Source organism: Xiphias gladius, chromosome 7 (genome assembly GCF_016859285.1).
Source record: "Xiphias gladius isolate SHS-SW01 ecotype Sanya breed wild chromosome 7, ASM1685928v1, whole genome shotgun sequence".
In the NCBI taxonomy this organism is placed as follows: domain Eukaryota; kingdom Metazoa; phylum Chordata; class Actinopteri; order Istiophoriformes; family Xiphiidae; genus Xiphias; species Xiphias gladius.
In genome coordinates this window covers 20,717,666-20,743,183 of record NC_053406.1, presented here as the reverse complement: position 1 = coordinate 20,743,183, position 25,518 = coordinate 20,717,666, and the positions used below count along the sequence as shown (strand labels likewise).

General features: G+C 39.1%; 6 protein-coding genes across 6 annotated transcripts; all 6 read left to right on the top strand.

Annotated features, from left to right (window-relative positions):
• Positions 1–5,351: 5,351 nt before the first annotated feature.
• LOC120792215 (odorant receptor 131-2-like) lies at positions 5,352–6,254 on the top strand. Its single transcript, XM_040131288.1, has one exon. It carries the CDS (start codon positions 5,352–5,354, stop codon positions 6,252–6,254), a length of 903 nt encoding a protein of 300 aa, XP_039987222.1.
• A 2,196-nt stretch (positions 6,255–8,450) lies between these two features.
• Positions 8,451–9,371, top strand: LOC120792320 (odorant receptor 131-2-like). The gene has a single exon (XM_040131428.1). The coding sequence runs from the start codon at positions 8,451–8,453 to the stop codon at positions 9,369–9,371; it is 921 nt and encodes a 306-aa protein (XP_039987362.1).
• Positions 9,372–11,567: 2,196 nt separating this feature from the next.
• Positions 11,568–12,488, top strand: LOC120792321 (odorant receptor 131-2-like). Its single transcript, XM_040131429.1, has one exon. The coding sequence runs from the start codon at positions 11,568–11,570 to the stop codon at positions 12,486–12,488; it is 921 nt and encodes a 306-aa protein (XP_039987363.1).
• Positions 12,489–14,685: 2,197 nt separating this feature from the next.
• LOC120792213 (odorant receptor 131-2-like) lies at positions 14,686–15,630 on the top strand. The gene has a single exon (XM_040131287.1). The coding sequence runs from the start codon at positions 14,686–14,688 to the stop codon at positions 15,628–15,630; it is 945 nt and encodes a 314-aa protein (XP_039987221.1).
• A 3,778-nt stretch (positions 15,631–19,408) lies between these two features.
• Positions 19,409–20,332, top strand: LOC120792322 (odorant receptor 131-2-like). The gene has a single exon (XM_040131431.1). It carries the CDS (start codon positions 19,409–19,411, stop codon positions 20,330–20,332), a length of 924 nt encoding a protein of 307 aa, XP_039987365.1.
• Positions 20,333–23,468: 3,136 nt separating this feature from the next.
• LOC120792211 (odorant receptor 131-2-like) lies at positions 23,469–24,389 on the top strand. Its single transcript, XM_040131286.1, has one exon. It carries the CDS (start codon positions 23,469–23,471, stop codon positions 24,387–24,389), a length of 921 nt encoding a protein of 306 aa, XP_039987220.1.
• Positions 24,390–25,518: the final 1,129 nt, after the last annotated feature.

The window sequence follows — 25,518 nt, the reverse complement described above, 5'->3', positions numbered from 1 at the left end:
AATAACTACATATAAGTAACCAACTCTAATAAATTATAAAACAGTTTAAAATATATTCCATATAACAGTAATCAATCAACCACACCTTCCACCTATATCTGTTATGATAAGCAGTATTATAGAAGCATTAACCATAAGGCACTCTGCTGAGATTAATCCACAAAGTGCAATGTGGTAGCTGAAAGATGTAAGAGGTCTCTTGCCAGTATCCAGGATTACTGTGTTAATGTGGACTGTGGTGTATAGATATATCATCTATTTACTGTATTTTATTATACCAGTGAAATAATTCATGTCCTGATTCAAATGACACTGTGGCAAAAGTTGCATAAAGAAGATTTCGTCCCTTCTAACGTTCTCGTCACATTCTGCTTTCATTCCGCTATAGGTGAATGTCTGCTATTTCCTGTTAAATACAAACATTTTGTTTAAAGTTTTTGAAACAGTGTTAAACTAGTAGTTTTTTTTTTTTTTTAAATTCACTGTGACATTGTTTTCGAAATATTACGGATGTATTCAGTAAGAGCCAGCATCAACAAAACAATCTTTAAATAATTAATGAAGCCATTAACCATCGCTTTTAATTAGTTTTACTGGAGTTTATGATTACACACAGGAATACAGATAACTAGCTAATTATCATCATCACTACTTTAAGAAAACATTATCTGATGAAAAACAGGGCAAGACTCCAGACTACCAGCGTCATATTGGTGGTATCTGAAAGTTAACGATACATTTATACATTTATATTATATATTATTTTTCTAAACATTTTTTTGTGTGTGTGATTGAGTATATGCCATACACACGGGTCAGTTTGCAATGTGTCATGCATACAGACGCTACTAATACAAGTGCATTTATTACATTTCAATTCTCTTCAGTTAATTTAATTATATATGTGTACTACTCCAGATGGGGTACCTGCGGTGTGAATATGAAGTTTCTACTACGTACTGTCCTTTAGTTATTGTGTTCAAAAGAATGAGTCACAGGGTCAAAGAACAACAGATTAAGAGAGTAACATACTAACACAGTAACAGTCACGGAGTAACAGAGTCACACAGTCAGTCACACAGTGACAGAGTTACAGAGTGACAGACGAACAGAATAACGGAGTCACAGAGTAACAGTCGCAAGTCACAGAGTAACAGAGACGCAGAGTGACAGAGTCACAGTCACTAAGTAACAGGGTCAAAGATTAACAGAGCCACAGAGTAACAGAGTTACAGAGTCGAAGAGTAACGGAGTCACAGAGTCACGGAGTAACAGAGTTGCACAGTCAAAGAGTAACATACTAATAGAGTAACAGTCACAGAATCACAGAGTAACAGAACAAGAGTTGCAGAGTAACAGAGTCACAGTCACTAAGTGACAGGGTCCAAGATGAACAGAGACACAGAGTTACAGAGTTGAAGAGTAACAGAGTCACAGAGTAACAGAGTCATATCATGGATCAAAGATTATGAATTTCCTTCTGTCTTATTTGATAGTTCAGCAATTATGCTAAATAGATCATTGGAAAGAAGAATATGCTACAGGATGTTTTAAATAATGTGTTATTTTGGTGCTGGTTGTACAATTAAGTGTAATTACATCTTACAGTGTAAAATGAATAATTGAAGAAAAGCGTGTTTATCATAATTTTGATGACAATGCCGAATCTGAAATCTTACAGAAAATTCAAGAAATATCAATAGTTTTCCAACAATTAACTTTTTTTAACCTGTTGTGTCATCCATCTTTACTCAGAGCCAAAATCAACAGCGGACAGTTTACATAAATAATGAACCAATTAATTTAATGAGTTTCACTGGGGTTTATTTGCCATAAGAGAATAACAATGATTAGCTCATAAACATCACTGTTCTTTTTGGATTCTAAATCCACATGGAGAAAGACCATATTCCCTGATGATACCTCTGCGTCGCCTGCTGCCGGTTGCTGAGTGCACAGACCAGACAATGACAACAAATCTAAACTTTGACTGCAAAAAAAACAAATGTCACACAAATGATACAGAGATAGTCAGTGCTGTTGTGCAAAGTTTCAAAGCAGTATGTCACTGACTCTTACTTTCATGTCTAGATAGGTGCTTCAGATAATATGGCTAAACTGGGAGCAGTGTTAAACACTGTTTGAACTCAGTTTGTTTCCTTGACTCAGTGATTCGTGAGCACGAATTAAGGAACAGTTTGTTACAATATAAAACACATATAAAGAATATCAAAGATACTATGTTAAGTGTAAAACACAAAGCATGGCCATATACTGTATCTCCCTCCCCCCCAAAAAAGTATTAGTCCTATTTGGCGTGACAGACAAAAACTAGTTTGCATGATGAGTTGCTTGAACATGTCAGAATGTAAAAGTGTCTATAGCTGTTTAGGACAGCAACACTTAAAGGCTGAGTAAAAAGCTGACCATCGTGGAGTCGGGGAGAAGCAATATTGCATTTTCAGACGGTCTCCTCAGGATGACATTCGTAGTATAAAGACTGAAAAAAAAGAGAGCTCGAGAGAAAAGTTAAAACACTGACTATTTTCTCGCCTCTGCACAAGCTGGCCAGTCAAAACGTGAAGTGGGTCCGAAGTGTTGGATTGTTGGTTTTGGAAAGTAACAGAGATGGTCAGACACAGAGCCCCCCCCCGGGGTCTACAGCTGCGCTAGAGTCTCTGTGAAGAGGTACTTAAAGCAAGACTATGTATCTTTTGCTTAGCAGCGGCAACAGCAGACTCTGCGGCCACAAGTTGTAATTACAGGACGCTGGTGCGTTAACTTCTGTTGGGCTTTGAGTCTGAGCGGTCACGGGTACTGGAAGCTGCGTACCCCTAGAGGCTAACAGCTCATGTACAGAAAACAAAGCCCATCAATCACTCCGGCAACAAACACAAAATCATCATCTCCCTACAAACCTGCAATCACTGCACCAATGAGTTACATAATTATTTGAAAGGGTTGATAAATGAAATAAAGAGTTGCTGAGCTAGCTTTTTTCTTATAGTTAGCTGAAGACTCATAGTTGTTGGTGTGTGACGTAGTGCGTAAAGCTTCATGCACTTCTCACGGGAGATTGTACCTGCTCAACCCATGTTACCGAGTGCAAGAACGGGCGTTCAGGGCACCAAGTGGGAATGAGAGAGGAGCCTTTCTCCCTATTACAAGTCAGCTTTAAGCAATTAGTGCTTGGAGCTAAATGACGATGTCTAGCGGGTATAACGTTTAGATGTGTCAGATGACAAAGCGAAATCAATGCTACAATGCGAAAAGGGGTCGCTCGTTGTGATGACCCTACAAAATAATGACCACCCGAATCTGCAAGTCCACTCTGCTTTACAATGCTACATAGTGAGTTTCAGCTCGTTGTTTAGCTGTCCGGCCCGCAACTTTACCTTACGTTTCGGTTCACTCTCAGCACCATTTTTAATATTGAATGTATTTTTTACACGAAAACTACTATATCCCATAATATTTGCCTATGATAAAATAGTCTTATCTGAAGGCAGATTTTATGCCAACATTTCCATCACAGCTACTTAAAACGTACATCCTCTTGGAATTCTTTAAACACAAAATGAATGGGCCTTTAGAAATTTGCATGAGGAGAGAATGAGAGAATGTACATTACTGGTCAAAAGTTTTAGAACACCCCCATTTTTCCAGTTGTTATTGAAATATAAGTGGCTCAAGTCCAATGGATAACTGTAAATGGTACAAAAGTAAGCAGTAAAAAAAAAAAAAAAGTTTAGGTCACCAAAAACTGAAAAATCATGTTAATTTGATAGAAAACAGGCTTTTTCAGGCATTTAAGAAACTGGTCAACTTACAGCTTTCCTGAAGCAATGGAAGTAAATGAAACCTTGAAGGTTAATGGAAACAATTCCTACAGGAGGCCCAACGTTTGTTGATTACTCACAAACCCTCCATCTGTACAAAGGCAGCGTTGTTAACAAAGGAGGACAAACTGGCTGGTCAGGGTTTCATCCTACCTATGATGACACCAAAAATTAGAAGAAAAGAACCAGACAGTGGCTTCACATGATGGAAGACCAGCACAGTCTCCAGACTTAAACCCCCCAGGATCTGATTTGGGATGAACTGGACAGAAGCTGAAAGCAAAGCAACCTACAAGTGCAAAACATTTTTGATAACTACTGCAACAGCGTTGGGATGAACTTTCTGAACAATGTTTCATTTCCCTTGTAGAAAGAATATCACATGTGTTTTTGGCTGCTGAATGAGTCAAAAATTTTGATTAAATTTAGGATTTAAAATTCCATGATTTAAAAGAAAAAAGTCTTTATTATGTATTTGTTCTAATCCCTCAATACAGTACACCAAGACATTACACTATGTAAATTTAAGTAACAAAAAACAAACAACTGGAAAAATTGAGGTATACAATATACCCATTTTTTATTTGTTTGTGTGTTTCTCATATATCTATAAATTTGTGAGACAGTAAGACTGAGTGATAGAGGCTTATCAAACCAGTCTAAAGGCAGCAGTATACTCCATGAGAAGCTCTTGTCCGATGGTCCGGTAGCTTCGGAAACCCCTACACCTTTCCAGTGCTGCAGCGTTTGGAGGGGCTGCATTCGACAATTTTTGTGACTTTCCAGAACAGACAGTCCCACATTCTCACCAGCTTCAAAACAATGACTGGACAGGTTCGTGGAGGTGAGAAAGTTGATAGGGTTTGAACTTCTCTCTCTACCTCTTTTTCTTCCTTCTTTACACAACTATATCTGTCACTTTTCATGTGAACAACACTTTTCATGTGTCGCATCTCTCCAACGCACAAAGTGAGTAACTATAGTTACTATGGCTATGAGGTGTGGTGTTTGCAAAAGTCGGCAATGACAACACTCTAATGAGTAAACTTTCATTTGACGTTCCTTGTGTTATAGTTGCCCCTATAAAGTCTTCATACACAGCCCTTGCACAAAAGGCTGCCAAGAGCTCAGCAGAAGACATCCGTCAATGGAAACGTGTGCCACAACGCTACGCCACTCCAGGCATGGTTTGGTAAACTGAGTCGTACGTCGTTTGACTTGTTGATTTGTTTCTTTCTAATTTACTGTGGAACATGTGATACTGTAATGATGTATATCTGCTTGTTTTTGTCCACATAAATTCCACCTGTTGATTAAAACTGAAATTATTTGAGCCGTGTGCCACAGAAAATCTTGGCATCTGACTAATACAAATATTTTAGGTTATATTTTTTTTATGGGAAGGTTTAGTCACAGATGAGTTCTTGAGTTCTTTTGGATCTGTCTTTAGAGCTAAATTAATTGTGGCATTGTCTAAAACCTTTGTGCATTTTGGATATAAGAGAGAAATATATGGCGGCCAATAACTCTTCAGTGTACAATATCAACGATAGGGTCATTTTAGTTCAGATTTTTGTAGGACTTTTCCTTTGCATCAACTTTTTGCTGATCACAAACTTTTTTATGAAGGATCTCTTCCACACAACTATGCGCTACATCTTATTTGCTGTTACACTGTTGTCTGATTCTCTCTTTTTAATCCTGACTAATATCCTGCTCATTATGAACTATTTTCGCTTTACCACGCAAATTTGGCTGTGCCTTAGTATATATATTGTAATGTCTATGTACACTTTTGTCACACCAGTTACTCTGACAGCAATGACCCTGGAGCGCTACGTGGCCATTTGCATGCCGCTGCGCCATGCAGAGCTGTGCTCCACACGCAGCGCTCTGCACTGTATCCTCATCATTCATGGCCTCAGTTCTGTGCCCTGCATTGTTGTTCTTTCCACTTTCTTTGCATCCGCAACCCACAGCTTCTATACCCAGGACAGAATATGCTCCGTGGAAATCTTCATCTTTCATACTTGGCAGGGTCACCTTAGGTCAGCTATAAGTCAGTTTTACTTCTTGATCATGTGTATCGCCATTGTGTTCTCCTATGTTAAAATAATGAAAGTGGCCAAAGCTGCATCAGGGGATAATAAAAAGTCAACATGGAAAGGGCTCAGAACAGTGGTACTTCATGGTTTCCAGCTGCTGCTCTGCCTCATCCAGCTATGGTGCCCATTCATAGAAGCTGCTGTACTTCAGATTAATGTTATGTTATTTATTAATGTCAGGTACTTAAACTACATATTTTTTATTCTTTCTCCAAGATGTCTGAGTCCTCTCATTTATGGTCTCAGAGATGAAATCTTTTTTCATGCACTGAAAAGCTATGCTCTCTGTGGTTTGTATAAGAAACAATAATCTCATTTATTTTTGAGTGATTTGATCATTTGATATCACTTTCATACTGCCAACAAACTTAATGATGTTTGTTTAAATCGTGTGCTAAAACATTCTTTGTTATACTAAATGTCATGTCATTGTACAAACATTTAAAACCAGTTCCAAAAAATATATAATTTATTTGTTACAGTGATATCTATCTTGAAAATAAATGCTCTTATGCTCCATATTTTGGATGTGTGCCTGCATGATTAATGGTGAAGCCTCCAGCAGGCACAACTGCACTGGCACCACTTTTCCACCGCATAGACTGCAAGGGCATTTTAAAACAGCCTTTGTTACACAACATTCCTCACTCAGCCTGTTGGTCAGCCAGTTCTTATACACTTCAATCCCCCCGTCACCTCCTTGCTGATGCAACTCAGATGTTTTTGCAGCGGTCCTCCCCCCGAAATGACCCTCAGCAATATACGCTGACCTTTGGACAGTGTGTTAAATACAGTTTGCATACCTGTTACACAGCACAGTCTATCTATCATTTACACATGAACCCATTTATTGTATAATGAAGCGGGGAGAAACGTGTAGGTGTAGAAATAATGAGTCAAGCATGTTAGCATTGTCACTGTGAGCATGTTGGCCTTTAGCTCAGATCACAGCCATGCTAAGTATAGCCTCACAGAGCTACTGTTGTGGCTGCATTACTCTTAGTCTTGTGTTTTACCACAACAGACCTGAAATGACTCAACCCAGGGCTTTCACTCAGCTGTTGACGGCCACAGTGTTCAATGGACGTTACAGCCAGAAGGACCATAACAGCTGCAAAGAACATACATGAAATCCTCAGGCAACCAAACTTGACTTTCTGCTCTCGGCAGCTTGAGAGTCTATCTTAGTGTTTCTTTGTATTCTCTCTCTGCAGCACGGCTGGTAGTCACATGTAGATTTGGTGCAAGGACGCAACACCAGTAGTAAACCTATACATTTCTACCAGCCCTACGACGCCTACTGGATTAACTGCAAATTAACTTAAAGCATGACACACACCTCACCAAGAAATCCTGCCAACATTATACAGCGTATTCAGTTATTAAATTATCAACAAAGAAAACTGCCATTTTCCATTAAATGCACAAAAGTGATTCCTCTTTGGAGGCTTTCTTCGTGGTTTTGTTTGGTATAGTATAGTATAGCATAGTTAACTTGCTGGTTTATGTATGCCATTTTGTGGCATGATAAGATATAAGTCTTGTTAGGGTTAACGAAAAAAAATAGTGGTTACATACATGTCTGTGATGGGGCAAGAACTCCATGAAAGTCAGAGGTGCAATGTCGCCATCCACCAACCTGACTTTAACACATGGATGGACAATTAAAAAAACAAAAACAAAAGCTCATACAATAACTCTGTTCGAAAACTTATTTGGTAGACCTACTGAGTTAACTCTCCTGCACTCATTGTATCTAACTATACAGTCGTGGTTGAATCATTAGCACCCCTGAATTTTAGGTACAGAATTTAGAATATCTTCAGAAATGAATGCAAATTAACCAATTTTGTACAATCAGAATATTCAGTGTTCAAGTGAACACTGAAAATTAACAGGTTAGTCTTATTTGTTTTCTATTTTGTTTGAGGAACTAATTTAAATTCATCAAAAGGTACCGATAACCGTGTCAAGCATACATTTTATGTCTGTACTTTTTTATTTCACTCTAGCAAAGCATTTTTCTTTGTTGGTGTTGTTCAGTAACTTTGGACATTTTATTAAATATTCTGATGTCAAAAAAAATTGGTCAATTTGCATTTATTTCTGAAGATTCTGTACTTAAAATTCAGGGGTGCCAATCATTTCAACCAAGAGTGTAAAATAGCCAATGAGAGACAACGGCAGTGTAGGAGCAATGAGGACAATGTGGTGAGCAATTTTTTTCATTTGGTGTTATTCTGGGATGTTCTAGTCACTCCTATAAAGTCATCATGCACAATCCTCTCTCAGAAGGCTGCACTGAGCTCAGGACAGCAGAATAACATGTCACAACGCCATGTTACTGCATAGAGGATTTGGTAAATGGCTGTACTTTAACCAAATTCTTATTGCTTAAAAGAAGCTTTATATTTGGACATGGCTAGGACTGTCATCTCACTGTGTTTTTGATATTAGAAGGTATATTGTTTGACTTGTGGTAGTACTCAAAACATTATATATATGTATGGCCGATAACGACTCAGTGGCTGGTGGTGGGTCCTTGCGGCGGCAGATCAATGAACAGGTCATTATAGTGCAGCTTCTGGTGTTGATTTTCCTTTGCATCAACTTGTTGCTCATTGTAACCTTTTTTTCAAAGGTCTTCTTCTACACAACCATGCGTTACATCTTATTTGCTGTTACACTGTTGTCTGATAGCTTGATATTATTAATGTCTGATATCCTTGTCATCTTGAGCTATTTTCATATCACTATGCAATTTGGCTTGTGTGTCATTATCTACATTCTTTTGTCTTTATGCACTTTTGTCACACCAGTTACTCTGACAGCAATGACCCTGGAGCGCTACGTGGCCATTTGCATGCCGCTGCGCCATGCAGAGCTGTGCTCCACACGCAGCACTCTGCACTGTATCCTCATCATTCATGGCCTCAGTTCTGTGCCCTGCATTGTTTTTCTCTCCTTCTTCTTTGCATCTGCAACCCACAGCTTCTATACCCAGGAAAGAAAATGCTCCGTGGAAATCTTCATCTTTCATACTTGGCAGGGTCACCTTAGGTCAGCTATGAGTCAGTTTTACTTCTTGATCATGTGTATCACCATTGTGTTCTCCTATGTTAAAATAATGAAAGTGGCCAAAGCTGCGTCGGGGGATAATAAAAGGTCAACAAGGAAAGGGCTCAGAACAGTGGTACTTCATGGTTTCCAGCTGCTGCTCTGTCTCATCCAGCTATGGTGCCCATTCATAGAAGGTGCTGTATTTCAGATGGATTTCATATTGTTCATTCAGATCAGGTACTTTAACTACATAATGTTTTATCTTTCTCCAAGATGTCTGAGTCCTCTCATTTATGGTCTCAGAGATGAAATCTTTTTTCATGCACTGAAAAGCTATGCTCTCTGTGGTTTGTATAAGAAACAATAATCTCATTTATTTTTGATTGATTTGATCATTTGATATCACTTCCTACTGCCAACAAACTTAATGATGTTTGTTTAAATCGTGTGCTAAAACAGTCTTTGTTATACTAAATGTAATGTCATTGTACAAACATTTAAAACCAGTTCCAAAAAATATATATAATTTATTTGTTACAGTGATATCTATCTTGAAAATAAATGCTCTTATGCTCCATATTTTGGATGTGTGCCTGCATGATTAATGGTGAAGCCTCCAGCAGGCACAACTGCACTGGCACCACTTTTCCACCGCATAGACTGCAAGGGCATTTTAAAACAGCCTTTGTTACACAACATTCCTCACTCAGCCTGTTGGTCAGCCAGTTCTTATACACTTCAATCCCCCCGTCACCTCCTTGCTGATGCAACTCAGATGTTTTTGCAGCGGTCCTCCCCCCGAAATGACCCTCAGCAATATACGCTGACCTTTGGACAGTGTGTTAAATACAGTTTGCATACCTGTTACACAGCACAGTCTATCTATCATTTACACATGAACCCATTTATTGTATAATGAAGCGGGGAGAAACGTGTAGGTGTAGAAATAATGAGTCAAGCATGTTAGCATTGTCACTGTGAGCATGTTGGCCTTTAGCTCAGATCACAGCCATGCTAAGTATAGCCTCACAGAGCTACTGTTGTGGCTGCATTACTCTCAGTCTTGTGTTTTACCACTACAGACCTGAAATGACTCAACCCAGGGCTTTCACTCAGCTGTTGACAGCCACAGTGTTCAATGGACGTTACAGCCAGAAGGACCATAACAGCTGCAAAGAACATACATGAAATCCTCAGGCAACCAAACTTGACTTTCTGCTCTCGGCAGCTTGAGAGTCTATCTTAGTGTTTCTTTGTATTCTCTCTCTGCAGCACGGCTGGTAGTCACATGTAGATTTGGTGCAAGGACGCAACACCAGTAGTAAACCTATACATTTCTACCAGCCCTACGACGCCTACTGGATTAACTGCAAATTAACTTAAAGCATGACACACACCTCACCAAGAAATCCTGCCAACATTATACAGCGTATTCAGTTATTAAATTATCAACAAAGAAAACTGCCATTTTCCATTAAATGCACAAAAGTGATTCCTCTTTGGAGGCTTTCTTCGTGGTTTTGTTTGGTATAGTATAGTATAGCATAGTTAACTTGCTGGTTTATGTATGCCATTTTGTGGCATGATAAGATATAAATCTTGTTGGGGTTAACGAAAAAAAATAGTGGTTACATACATGTCTGTGATGGGGCAAGAACTCCATGAAAGTCAGAGGTGCAATGTCCCCATCCACCAACCTGACTTTAACACATGGATGGACAATTAAAAAAAACATAACAAAAGCTCATACAATAACTCTGTTCGAAAACTTATTTGGTAGACCTACTGAGTTAACTCTCCTGCACTCATTGTATCTAACTATACAGTCGTGGTTGAATCATTAGCACCCCTGAATTTTAGGTACAGAATTTAGAATATCTTCAGAAATGAATGCAAATTAACCAATTTTGTGTAATCAGAATATTCAGTGTTCAAGTGAACACTGAAAATTAACAGGTTAGTCTTATTTGTTTTTTATTTTGTTTGAGGAACTAATTTAAATTCAACAAAAGGTACCGATAACCATGTCAAGCATACATTTTATGTCTGTATTTTTTTATTTCACTCTAGCAAAGCATTTTTCTTTGTTGGTGTTGTTCAGTAACTTTGGACATTTTATTAAATATTCTGATTACAAAAAAATTGGTCAATTTGCATTTATTTCTGAAGATTCTGTACTTAAAATTCAGGGGTGCCAATCATTTCAACCAAGAGTGTAAAATAGCCAATGAGAGACAACGGCAGTGTAGGAGCAATGAGGACATTGTGGTGAGCAATTTTTTTCATTTGGTGTTATTCTGGGATGTTCTAGTCACTCCTATAAAGTCATCATGCACAATCCTCTCTCAGAAGGCTGCACTGAGCTCAGGACAGCAGAATAACATGTCACAACGCCATGTTTCTGCAGAGAGGATTTGGTAAATGGCTGTACTTTAACCAAATTCTTATTGCTTAAAAGAAGCTTTATATTTGGACATGGCTAGGACTGTCATCTTACTGTGTTTTTGATATTAGAAGGTATATTGTTTGACTTGTGGTGGTACTCAAAACATTATATATATGTATGGCCGATAACGACTCAGTGGCTGGTGATGGGTCCTTGCGGCGGCAGATCAATGAACAGGTCATTATAGTGCAGCTTCTGGTGTTGATTTTCCTTTGCATCAACTTGTTGCTCATTGTAACCTTTTTTTCAAAGGTCTTCTTCTACACAACCATGCGTTACATCTTATTTGCTGTTACACTGTTGTCTGATAGCTTGATATTATTCGTGTCTGATATCCTGCTCATCTTGAGCTATTTTCATTTCACTATGCAATTTGGCTTGTGTGTCATTATCTACATTCTTTTGGCTTTATGCACTTTTGTCACACCAGTTACTCTGACAGCAATGACCCTGGAGCGCTACGTGGCCATTTGCATGCCGCTGCGCCATGCAGAGCTGTGCTCCACACGCAGCACTCTGCACTGTATCCTCATCATTCATGGCCTCAGTTCTGTGCCCTGCATTGTTGTTCTCTCCATCTTCTTTGCATCGGCAACCCACAGCTTCTATACCCAGGACAGAGTATGCTCCGTGGAAATCTTCATCTTTCATACTTGGCAGGGTCACCTTAGGTCAGCTATGAGTCAGTTTTACTTCTTGATCATGTGTATCGCCATTGTGTTCTCCTATGTTAAAATAATGAAAGTGGCCAAAGCTGCATCAGGGGATAATAAAAAGTCAACATGGAAAGGGCTCAGAACAGTGGTACTTCATGGTTTCCAGCTGCTGCTCTGCCTCATCCAGCTGTGGTGCCCAGTCATAGAAGCTGCTGTACTTCAGATGAATGTAATGTTATTTATTAATGTCAGGTACTTTAACTACATAATGTTTTATCTTTCTCCAAGATGTCTGAGTCCTCTCATTTATGGCCTCAGAGATGAAATGTTTTTTCATGCACTGAAAAGCTATGCTCTCTGTGGTTTGTATAAGAAACAATAATCTCATTTATTTTTGATTGATTTGATCATTTGATATCACTTCCTACTGCCAACAAACTTAAAGATGTTTGTTTAAATTGTGTGCTAAAACATTCTTTGTTATACTAAATGTCATGTCATTGTACAAACATTTAAAACCAGTTCCAAAAAATATATATAATTTATTTGTTACAGTGATATCTATCTTGAAAATAAATGCTCTTATGCTCCATATTTTGGATGTGTGCCTGCATGATTAATGGTGAAGCCTCCAGCAGGCACAACTGCACTGGCACCACTTTTCCACCGCATAGACTGCAAGGGCATTTTAAAACAGCCTTTGTTACACAACATTCCTCACTCAGCCTGTTGGTCAGCCAGTTCTTATACACTTCAATCCCCCCGTCACCTCCTTGCTGATGCAACTCAGATGTTTTTGCAGTGGTTCTCCCCCCGAAATGACCCTCAGCAATATACGCTGACCTTTGGACAGTGTGTTAAATACAGTTTGCATACCTGTTACACAGCACAGTCTATCTATCATTTACACATGAACCCATTTATTGTATAATGAAGCGGGGAGAAACGTGTAGGTGTAGAAATAATGAGTCAAGCATGTTAGCATTGTCACTGTGAGCATGTTGGCCTTTAGCTCAGATCACAGCCATGCTAAGTATAGCCTCACAGAGCTACTGTTGTGGCTGCATTACTCTTAGTCTTGTGTTTTACCACAACAGACCTGAAATGACTCAACCCAGGGCTTTCACTCAGCTGTTGACGGCCACAGTGTTCAATGGACGTTACAGCCAGAAGGACCATAACAGCTGCAAAGAACATACATGAAATCCTCAGGCAACCAAACTTGACTTTCTGCTCTCGGCAGCTTGAGAGTCTATCTTAGTGTTTCTTTGTATTCTCTCTCTGCAGCACGGCTGGTAGTCACATGTAGATTTGGTGCAAGGACGCAACACCAGTAGTAAACCTATACATTTCTACCAGCCCTACGACGCCTACTGGATTAACTGCAAATTAACTTAAAGCATGACACACACCTCACCAAGAAATCCTGCCAACATTATACAGCGTATTCAGTTATTAAATTATCAACAAAGAAAACTGCCATTTTCCATTAAATGCACAAAAGTGATTCCTCTTTGGAGGCTTTCTTGGTGGTTTTGTTTGGTATAGTATAGCATAGCATAGTTAACTTGCTGGTTTATGTATGCCATTTTGTGGCATGATAAGATATAAGTCTTGTTAGGGTTAACGAAAAAAAATAGTGGTTACATACATGTCTGTGATGGGGCAAGAACTCCATGAAAGTCAGAGGTGCAATGTCCCCATTCACCAACCTGACTTTAACACATGGATGGACAATTAAAAAAAACAAAACAAAAGCTCATATAATAACTCTGTTCGAAAACTTATTTGGTAGACCTACTGAGTTAACTCTCCTGCACTCATTGTATCTAACTATACAGTCGTGGTTGAATCATTAGCACCCCTGAATTTTAAGTACAGAATTTAGAATATATTCAGAAATGAATGCAAATTAACCAATTTTGTGTAATCAGAATATTCAGTGTTCAAGTGAACACTGAAAATTAAAAGGTGAGTCTTATTTGTTTTTTATTTTGTTTGAGGAACTAATTTAAATTCATCAAAAGGTACCGATAACCGTGTCAAGCATACATTTTATGTCTGCACTTTTTTATTTCACTCTAGCAAAGCATTTTTCTTTGTTGGTGTTGTTCAGTAACTTTGGACATTTTATTAAATATTCTGATTACAAAAAAAATTGGTCAATTTGCATTTATTTCTGAAGATTCTGTACTTAAAATTCAGGGGTGCCAATCATTTCAACCAAGAGTGTAAAATAGCCAATGAGAGACAACGGCAGTGTAGGAGCAATGAGGACAATGTGGTGAGCAATTTTTTTCATTTGGTGTTATTCTGGGATGTTCTAGTCACTCCTATAAAGTCATCATGCACAATCCTCTCTCAGAAGGCTGCACTGAGCTCAGGACAGCAGAATAACATGTCACAACGCCATGTTACTGCATAGAGGATTTGGTAAATGGCTGTACTTTAACCAAATTCTTATTGCTTAAAAGAAGCTTTATATTTGGACATGGCTAGGACTGTCATCTCACTGTGTTTTTGATATTAGAAGGTATATTGTTTGACTTGTGGTAGTACTCAAAACATTATATATATGTATGGCCGATAACGACTCAGTGGCTGGTGATGGGTCCTTGCGGCGGCAGATCAATGAACGGGTCATTATAGTGCAGCTTCTGGTGTTGATTTTCCTTTGCATCAACTTGTCGCTCATTGTAACCTTTTTTTCAAAGGTCTTCTTCTACACAACCATGCGTTACATCTTATTTGCTGTTACACTGTTCTCTGATAGCTTGATATTATTAATGTCTGATATCCTTGTCATCTTGAGCTATTTTCATATCACTATGCAATTTGGCTTGTGTGTCATTATCTACATTCTTTTGGTTTTATGCACTTTTGTCACACCAGTTACTCTGACAGCAATGACCCTGGAGCGCTACGTGGCCATTTGCATGCCGCTTCGGCATGGCGAGCTGTGCTCCACACACAGCAGTCTGCACTGTGTCCTCATCATTCAAAGCCTCAGCTGTGTACCAATCACTGTCATTCTCTCGAACTTCTTTGCATCAGCCCCGCATAGCTTATATACCGAATACAGCATGTGCTCCATGGACCTGTTTGTCTTTCTCCAATGGCAGGATAATGTTAAATTAGCTGTATATCAGTGCTACTTCTTGATCATGTCTGTCATCATCATTTTTTCCTACATTGAAATATTGAAAGTGGCCAAAGCTGCATCAGGAGAGGATAAAAAGTCCACAAGGAAAGGGCTCAGAACAGTGGTTCTTCATGGTTTCCAGCTGCTGCTCTGTCTCATCCAGCTGTGGTGCCCATTCATTGAAACTAGTGTACTTCAGATTAATTTCAAGTTATTTATTAATGTCAGGTACTTTAACTACATATTTTTTATTCTTGCCCCAAGATGTCTGAGTCCTCTCATTTATGGCCTCAGGGATGAAAAGTTTTTTCTTGCACTGAAACACAATGTCCCTTTTGAATTTCACTTTGTAAAAAGTAATGTGCAGATTTCTTTCATTTGACAAATTTTTGTTATGATCTGTTGCTATTATTTTTCATTAAATGCTATTATTTATTGATATTCTTATTTAATAAAAATATGTGAAATATATTACTCTTCATCAACCTTCCTCATGCACTTGTTAGTCATTCTACAACATTATGTTTTGCCTTTTTCTGAATAGGTATGACCCAGTTGATTATGAATGTTACATAGCTAAAATGGACATCTGCTGGGCAATAAGTGATGGCTTTTGATCAAGAAAATCAAATGTGGATGAAAATTTAAACTACATACCCGAGTTGTACAACATTATCCTTATCATCTTTGCTACTGTAATTTATATGTGGGCGGTATATTTTTTAGATAAACAGCAGTGTTCAAAACTCCATATTATTGATACATATTATTTACTTGTTATGAGTAGGAATGTCTAGAAAATAAACAGCATGCTGCTTTGAGTTTCTGACTTTATATGTAGTAATACAGCTTATCACCTTTTTGATGAAATTAATTTTAACCACTATGCCACTCTCATGAGGGCCCTTGACCAGCATTGTGTAGTTTTTAGTATTTTCAGAGTACACTAACATCAAGTTTCTACATTGGAACATAAATGGCACACAATGGCTTTGGTACAGTATACTGGAGAGAAATCATAAGGAGCGTTGTCGCATGTTGATATCAGCATATGTACCGGGACATCGAGAAACCCACATTTATGGCTTCGTATTAATATTGTGAAAATACTGAAAAGGTCTCACAACGGCTTACAGTCTAGGGTCCACAGATACAGTGCTTATCGATCAGACAAACTCCCCAAAAGTCGTGTCATGTCTGATGAGATAGTAGCACAAGTCCGTCATTTTTCTCTATGTCTTGTGCCACAATTTCTTTGTGAAGAAGGTCTAAATCCTTACACTGTATTTACTGCTGTAAGGATTAACAACTGGTGAAGATGTGGACTTTTCGCCTGGGGCAGCTTTAGCCTCAGTGTTTTTTATATCATCACATGGTAGCGAGTTAGCGCGATATCGCATATGTAGCCATCTAATGCACATTTAGGACCCTTTCGCAGGGTTCTCATTTTCAGATAACTGAACTGTAAACATTAAATTTGGCTGACATACTGGTTCCAATCAATACTTGGGGTTTACATTTATTAACTACCTTGCTACAGCTGATAAAATCTGACACCTACAGTTGTAGATTCAGCAGACAGAAAAATGACGGTCGGTGTGAAACCTGTTTTTGTCTACTCCGATCTGAAATCAAAGACCCATTCATTCAAAAATTACTTCAGTGGAAAATCTCTCACCACTTCTCTAAACAGGAGACCGCTGTTTGTTTCCTGTGTCAAACTGAAAATCAGTGTTGTTTGTTTTAGCCATGACCGCATGACTTGACTGCATGTTTATTATTGTAACCAAGATGACAAGGGTCCTCTAACCTTAAGGATGTAGTCAAAATGTACTTCATACCCAATTTTAAGACACATTTTTATGATACACTTTTTTTTAACTATATATTTTAACCGGATGGAGAATTTTAGTCTGGATCTTATCCGGGGTTATTTTAACATGAAACTGCTCTATTCAGTGTTTTTACCGGTTTAATTGGAGAGGAGGAGACCTCTGAGAATAATTCGGCTCCCGGTAAAAACCTCCTGAAGCACTAAAAGTCCTTACCAGGAGAAGCTGACTGCAATGATGGCAATGCTGTGCAACATCACCAAACTCCATCTTTTGTTATTGTTTTGATTGAGGGACCCCTAGTGGCAGAAAATTACATACTGTGTGTTTAAGGTGGAGTTATTGAGGGTTGTTGTTGTTGTTGTTTGCTTTTGTATTTTTCAGGCAGCACGCTTCTTTGCTTGACTGAAAAAATAGTTACCTCTGAGAAATCAGAAGCTGTCTTATTTGTTTTGAAGCACTGGCACTGGACCACACTGACTGAGAAGAAAGGGAAAATAAATAGTTGCAAGCATTTTATGTCTCCCAAACTCAAGCTTATTGATGGTTAATATGTTTGCAATTCTGAGGGTTCATTCATTTAACTACGGTGTGTATTAGGCATATGGAACCTAAATACATTGCCCTTAATGAAAAAATGTAATCTGTGTTGATATGCAGATGTTTGTACGTATAGTATGTAATAACTGATATTTTTTGGAACACTTGGAAACACTTTCCAAATAAAGTCGAACTTCACATTACCTTACTCTTATCATGAACTATCATTGACGGCCTCAGCTCTGTGCCCTGCATTGTTGCAGAAGATCAGCATCCCTTAGCTTCTACAAACAATATAGGATATGTTCAGTGGCAAGAAGAGTTTATTTTGCAGAGTCATCTTAAGTCCACTATACATCAGTTTAACTTCTTGTTTCTTTTTCCAAGGTGGTGAGCTACTACTTTACACAATCGGTGTTCAAATTAACAGGCCGACATTGAGGAATGTGAAGGCAGTCCAAACAATCCAGAGGGCAAGGCAGGCTGGTCACAAGCAGGCAGCAAATCAGAATACAGGTAGCAGACTTCAGGCAGAAAATCAGGGATGGCTTGGAGTCTAACGAACAGTGGAGCTGGACTCCTCAGGCTGAACACCTGGGCAATGAACAGCAGCAGAGAAGCAGGAGACCTCAGGCACTGTAGCATCTCAAAATAATGAGTTATCTGCCTTACCACCAGTGGACCTTACCAGTGGTTACTGACGAGTAGAGATGAGCTAGACCGACAAGGAAAAGACTGCATTCCCCCACTCCTTTTGAGATTTATGATGCTGAGAGGATTCTCGGAGTTCTGACATGCGTTTGACTCACCAAGAGAGTGCGTCAGAAACTTCATAAACGTGGACAAAAGCTCCAAACCAAGAAATGTTCATTACTCTACACAGAGGCGAGCCACTTGTCCTTTGGTCAGCCACCGAGGAGTTGATCCAAACCCAAACAAGGCTGAGGCTGTGGGAGACTGTCCTCTTCTCTCTACAGTAAGACAGGTGCATGCTTTTCTTGGCCTCATGGATTATTATAGATACCTCATCACCAGCTCCCTTACAAGCTCAAACCTGTGTCATTTAAAAACAGCTCCAAAAAAAAAAACAGTCAGCTGAAAATCAAGCAACCAACAATGCTTTGAGAGATGACAAAAATGTTGGTTAAAACCCAAGAACTGGGGGAAAAGAAAAAAAAAAAAAAGGTGAAACACATGACACCAAACCAGCAAAAGATGTGTGCAGTGGTGGTTCATCCTTGGCCCTGTATAGTCAGTTTGCTGGGTCTTTTGTGGTCCCCAGTAACTGTTCAGCATGCCGCTCAAGGCTAAACAGAACCTGAGTAGTCTATAGAAATTTGAAATATTTGGAAAATTAACCCTTTCTGCATCAATGGTGTTTGCTGGCTATATAACTTAAACAACAAATATCTTGCAGCCTGGATTCATTAAGCTCCTGAGGGAGGTTAGCAGAAGAAAGTTGCCATGGCAGGCAGGTTAGGTTTGGTGACTAAACTCTGCTTATATTCTAGTCGCTCCTATAAAGTCTCCGTGCACAGCCCTGTCTCAGAGCACTGCAAAGATATCGACATTCCTCTTTGGAAATGACTGCCACAATGCTATGCCACTGGAGGGAGGGTTTGGTAAACTGCTGTAGATAAATCATTATTTTAGGACCAAAGAGACGCTTGACCTTAGCTTTTGTTGTTTTGTGGAAGGAATATCATTTTTCTTTGACAGACACATTTAATAATGGAGATTTAACATTTGGCAGTACTTCAGAAACTTGCGTATTTGTAAAGAAAAGAGATGGCAGATAACAACTCCTTGGTTGGTGGTGATTTATCGCGGCGGCAGATCAATGACCGGGTCATTATTGTGCAGATCCTGGTGATGATTTTTCTTTGCATCAACTTTTTGCTCATCGTGACCTTCTTTAAAAAGGAGTGCTTCTACACATCTGCTCGCTACATCTTATTTGCTGTTACATTACTGTCTGATAGCTTGCTATTGTTCATGTCTGATTTCCTGCTCATCATGACCTCTTTTCAGTTTACCCTGCAAGTTTGGTTGTGTGTCGTTATCTCTGTTGTGGTACTTCTGTATCTTACAGTCACACCAGTTACTCTGACAGCAATGACCCTGGAGCGCTACGTGGCCATTTGCATGCCGCTGCGCCATGCGGAGCTGTGCTCCACACGCAGCAGTCTGCACTGTGTCCTCATCATTCATGGCCTCAGCTCTGTGCCCTGCATTGTTGTTCTTTCTTCCTTCTTTGTATCAGCATCTCTTAGTTTCTACAAACAATATCAGCTATGTTCAGTGGAGATTTTTATATTTTACATTTGGCAGCATCATCTTAGATCAGCTTTGTATCAGTTCCAGTTTTTGATTATGTGCATAATCATTGTGTTCTGCTATTTTAAAATAATGAAAGTGGCCAAAGCTGCATCAGGAGAGGATGAAAAGTCAACAAGGAAAGGGCTCAGAACAGTGGTTCTTCATGGTTTCCAGCTGCTGCTCTGTCTCATCCAGCTGTGGTGCCCATTCATAGAAGGTGCTGTACTCCAGACGGATTTCATATTGTTCATTCAGGTCAGGTACTTTAACTACATAATGTTTTATCTTGCTCCAAGATGTCTGAGTCCTCTCATTTATGGCCTCAGAGATGAAACATTTTTTCAAGCCCTGAAAAACAATGTCTTTTTTGGCTTGTTTAAAAGAAATATTTGACAAGAAGATTCATAATTTTCCAACAGGAAAACTGCAAAATACAAAAAAAAAAAAAAAAAAAAAATCCACAGGGAAGAAATGAAACTGAGCATGTCTGCAGTTATCTTTTAAATATGCATGCAAGATTTTTTTTTCTCTCTGGGTTATTATCACAATCATAAATATGATTACACTGCTATTTAAGTGACATTTCGGGCTTAATACTGTATTTGTATTTATGTATCATTGTTCATTTGAGGTGACTATGTTTTTCAGGTTGTTGCTGCCCTTCATGTTACATAGTATATAGTATTGATTATAGACCATTGTAACATTTACATGTATCAACAAATATGACATACTTGTTAAAAGATGGACTTTATTACAATAAATGTACAAAAAGTAACTCCCGTGTCTCATATTTGTTTTGCCCATGCTGGGCAACGTTCAAAGCTTACATTGCTGAGGTGGCTGCAAAGACTCGAAGGGGTCAGGCTCAACAAAGACAGCTATCAGGTGTAAGCTCTTTTCAGACATGGAGTAACGTCAAGGCTTCATCAAACTCTGTAGGGATCAGTTTTTGTCACTCAGACTTAGGTGACTTTATGTTAATGTTCATTGCAGCTTTATTCAAACCAGGGAATGCACTGATTCGACTTTTTCAGTCCTCATACCGATACTGATGACTGGGCTTTGGGTACCGATCTGATACCAGTGTATAATAAATAAACTGTATACTTCACTGTGTGGAAGAGACTGGGATCATTCTTTTATGTGCCAGGCAACATCAGGCTTGACTTAAACATGGCTTTCCTAACTTTGTAAAATAAAATGTAACAAATATTCATATATACAAATTTACTGAATTGTTTATTTATAATTAAAATAAGAAATAATTGTGCACCAGCAACTTGGTAAAAAAAATCTTCAAAATTAACAGGGATTACAATTCAAGTGTAAAACTTTTAATTCAGCAAGAAATGGGTCAGGAATTAAACATAAAATAACGTAGAATTGAGTTCAATAGAACGGTCCCATTGTCACTGATACCCTATCCAGCTCTTTAAATCAGTATCGGACCGATATCCAATATCACTATCAGACTGGTGAATCCCTAATCAAATATGGTAGGACATTTATTTAAAGAGCCACAGCAGTTCCTCAAAGTGCTCTTTCTGACAATATCCCCAGGCAGATTCGGCAGTTCTCCTTCCCTGCTGAGCACAGCTTGGGCCAAGCCCCTCTTTCCCTTCCTGAGGGGGGGGGGGTGATGGTGGCTGATGGTTTGCCAGAACTTGCTTGAGGCCAACTCAAAGTCCTTCTCCATACCCACCCAGACTCCTTCCATATCCGGGTTTTTTGCGTCAGCGTTCACTTAAGCCGTTCTGGCATTCTGGTACCCATCTGCTGCTTCAGGAGCCCCCCAGGCCAACCATGCCCGAAAGCCTTACTTCTCCAGCTTGACTGCCTCCATCACCACTGGTGTCCATCAGTGGGTTCTCAGGTTGTCACCACGACAGGCACCTACGACCATCTGACTGCAACTCCAAACAGCCACCTCCACAATGGAGGCTCTGAAAAACGGTCCGCTCGGTTTCCATGTCCCCAAGGAGGATGTTTTGAAACCAGCTGACCTTCTTTTGATACAGGCCAATGTTCTCCAGCCTACTTCGCAATATAGAGTGGTGTATAGTATCAAATACTTTTCCAACATCAATAAACAATGCTGCACAATGTTGCTTGCTATTCAGTAACTCCTGGCTGCTGGGAGTGTGCTATGTTTTACTCTAAGACCATAGTGAAGACAAAATAAAATGTCATTTGAATTTAAGAACTTCTTTAGTTGTTCGATCACCAGTGTTTCTAAACTTTTGGCTACATTCGGATGTTTAGATATCGGCCTGCATTCTGTTATTCAGAATTGATAGGTCTCCTCCTTTCTGGAGGGGAAGTACCAAAATGCAGTATTCAAGACAGGGGATCGTATTCAAGGCCACCTTTAGATTGAAATATGAGTTTATTATTGGACAGTAAAATCTGCAGCCAGTCTAGACAATTATGGTTCCTGATTGTTAGGGCCCCATGGTTTGGGGTTACGCTTTTTAAGCACTTTATGAACCTCTATAACAGAAAAAAGTTTTAGGCTAAACCTTTTTTTTCCACACCATTAATATGGGGAATCTCACTTTTTCCCACATCAAGGGTTGAAAACGTCTTAAATAAGGAATCCACTGAAATAAAATGCTTGTTAGAAACGATTAAGAATATCTCCTTCATCAGTCCGGATACAGAAACCATCAACAGTGTGTCATGGGAGCTCACTGAACTTGTGCAGCAATTTCTGAGTTACCTGAAATACAGACCGCGAGACTCTAATTTTGTTTTCCTTGCCCTAACCCAGGCTACACCTCTCTTGAAGAAGAAGACAAAATAATTCAGGGGGAAACCAGGGATTGCATTATCCTTTCACCCTGAATTTGCGGAACGGCGCATGTCGGTTTATTCATCCCATTAAACCCTACATAAAAGCAATTCCAGGCCAACTCAACATCATCAGTTAGATAAATTCTCTTCCACTCAAAGAGGCACAGATCATGATATAAAGCTTGTTTGCAAAAGTGTGTCAGGTCACGTTTAAATAGGAGATGTGCGTAGGCCTTTACTCTTAGTCACTACTTGTGATGAATAACTTTGGAAAAACAGGGCCAACTGAATAATAATATTCTACTGGAAGCAAATTTGAAGGAGTACAACATCTGAGTTAACGTCAGAGTCTCTGCAGTGCTCCATCCATCCAATTATGGACAGCAAATGAGGGAGACTGCAGCTGTAAGTGGCAATGATGACATCGGTGAGTGAAGTTTCCTTTGCTGTTATTTTTGGATGTCCTGGTCTTTAAAGTCATCATGCACAGCCCTGTCTCACAATGCCGCAGAGAGCTCAGCAGAAGACATTACTCTTTGGAGCAGCATGGAGGATTTGTTAAATTGCCGTCTTTAACACAGCATCTGAGCAATGCAGAGGAAATGAACTTTGATCATTTTGTAAAAGAATCTGATTTTCTATTGACAGGTTCAGTACACAAAGACACTTTACTGGATTTTTAGCAGTGCCTCAAATATGTGTATATTTGCTTAAAGAACAGATATGAAGATATATGGCTGCTAACAACTCATTGCCTGGTGACGATTTCTTGCAGCAAAAGGTCAAGCTCATTATTGTACAGATCCTGGTGGGGATTTTTCTTTGCATCAACTTGATGCTCATCGTGACCTTTTTTAAAAAGGAGTGCTTCTACAAAACAACACGTTATATCTTATTTGCTGTTACATTACTGTCAGATAGTTTTTTTTTATTCATGTCAGATTTCCTGCTCATCATGAACTATTTTGTGTTTACCATTCAAGTTTGGTTGTGTGTCGTTATCTCTGTTGTGGTACTTTTGTATCTTACAGTCACACCAGTTACTCTGACAGCAATGACCCTGGAGCGCTACGTGGCCATTTGCATGCCGCTGCGCCATGCGGAGCTGTGCTCCACACGCAGCGCTCTGCACTGTATCCTCATCATTCATGGCCTCAGCTCTGTGCCCTGCCTTCTTATTCTCTCCACCTTCTTTGTATCAGCATCTCTTAGCTTCTACAAACAATATCAGATATGTTCAGTGGAGATGTTTATGTTTTACATATGGCAGCAACATTTCAGATCAGCTTTATATCAATTCCAGTTTTTGATTATGTGTATCATCATCGTTTTGTCCTACTTGAAAATAATGAAAGTGGCCAAAGCTGCATCAGGAGAGAATAAAAAGTCCACAAGGAAAGGGCTCAGAACAGTGGTTCTTCATGGTTTCCAGCTGCTGCTCTGTCTCATCCAGCTGTGGTGCCCATTCATAGAAGCTGCTTTACTTCAGATTAATTTGGATTTATTCAAACATGTCAGGTACTTTAACTACATAATGTTTAATCTAGCACCAAGATGTCTGAGTCCTCTCATTTATGGCCTCAGAGATGAAGTTTTTTTTCATGCACTGAAAGACTATGCTTCCTTTGGCTTGTATAAAAGAAATATTATTTGACTAATTAGATTGATTATTATTCACTTTCTGTGTGCAAGAAAGTTTTTTTCTATAACAAATGTCGATGTTGAACTGGGCTTAATGGGAAAGTGCTCATGGATAATGAGCCAGCAGGCTCATTATCCAGTATCCATGAACCACAGCATCAGTGCTGATGGATAAGTATCAGGTCCTGCATAACATTGTAATGATATTCAGTGAGGTGCTTGGCAGCCATCAGTCCTAAAGTCTTTATACATAGTGCAGCACATTTATGGCTGGATGGAAAGTGCAGCATATTATTTAATTCTCTAATGCGTCACTCTGTTCATGTCGTTGCTGAATTGACTGATAAATTGGATAATTTTACTGTCAGTCCCGCAGTGACACATATGATACGCATACTTCTTCGTGAACTTGGTCTAAGTGCACATCAGTCAAACATCTTCAAGCAGGAATGTAATTTCAGGTATAATATGTAACATTTACACATTAAAATGTTTAAAAATGACTACACCTATGTTATAGATTTTGTTGAGTTGTGAACTTAGATTACCCCAAATGTTTCCAGCAATTTTCCAACCTAGAGAAATCCATAATTTCAATCAAGTCTGGTCAACAAGGACTGTTTCATTTGGTTGCTTATCAATGGTTTCATATCCCCTTTCTGCATGTGTCAGCATTCTGGTTTTCTGCCAGAAGCAGTCAAAGAGAATTTTAGTCTGGATCTTATCCGGGGTTATTTTAACATGAAACTGCTCTATTCAGTGTTTTTACCGGTTTAATTGGAGAGGAGGAGACCTCTGAGAATAATTCGGCTCCCGGTAAAAACCTCCTGAAGCACTAAAAGTCCTTACCAGGAGAAGCTGACTGCAATGATGGCAATGCTGTGCAACATCACCAAACTCCATCTTTTGTTATTGTTTTGATTGAGAGACCCCTAGTGGCAGAAAATTACATACTGTGTGTTTAAGGTGGAGTTATTGAGGGTTGTTGTTGTTGTTTTTGTTTGCTTTTGTATTTTTCAGGCAGCATGCTTCTTTGCTTGACTGAAAAAATAGTTACCTCTGAGAAATCAGAAGCTGTCTTATTTGTTTTGAAGCACTAGCACTGGACCACACTGACTGAGAAGAAAGGGAAAATAAATAGT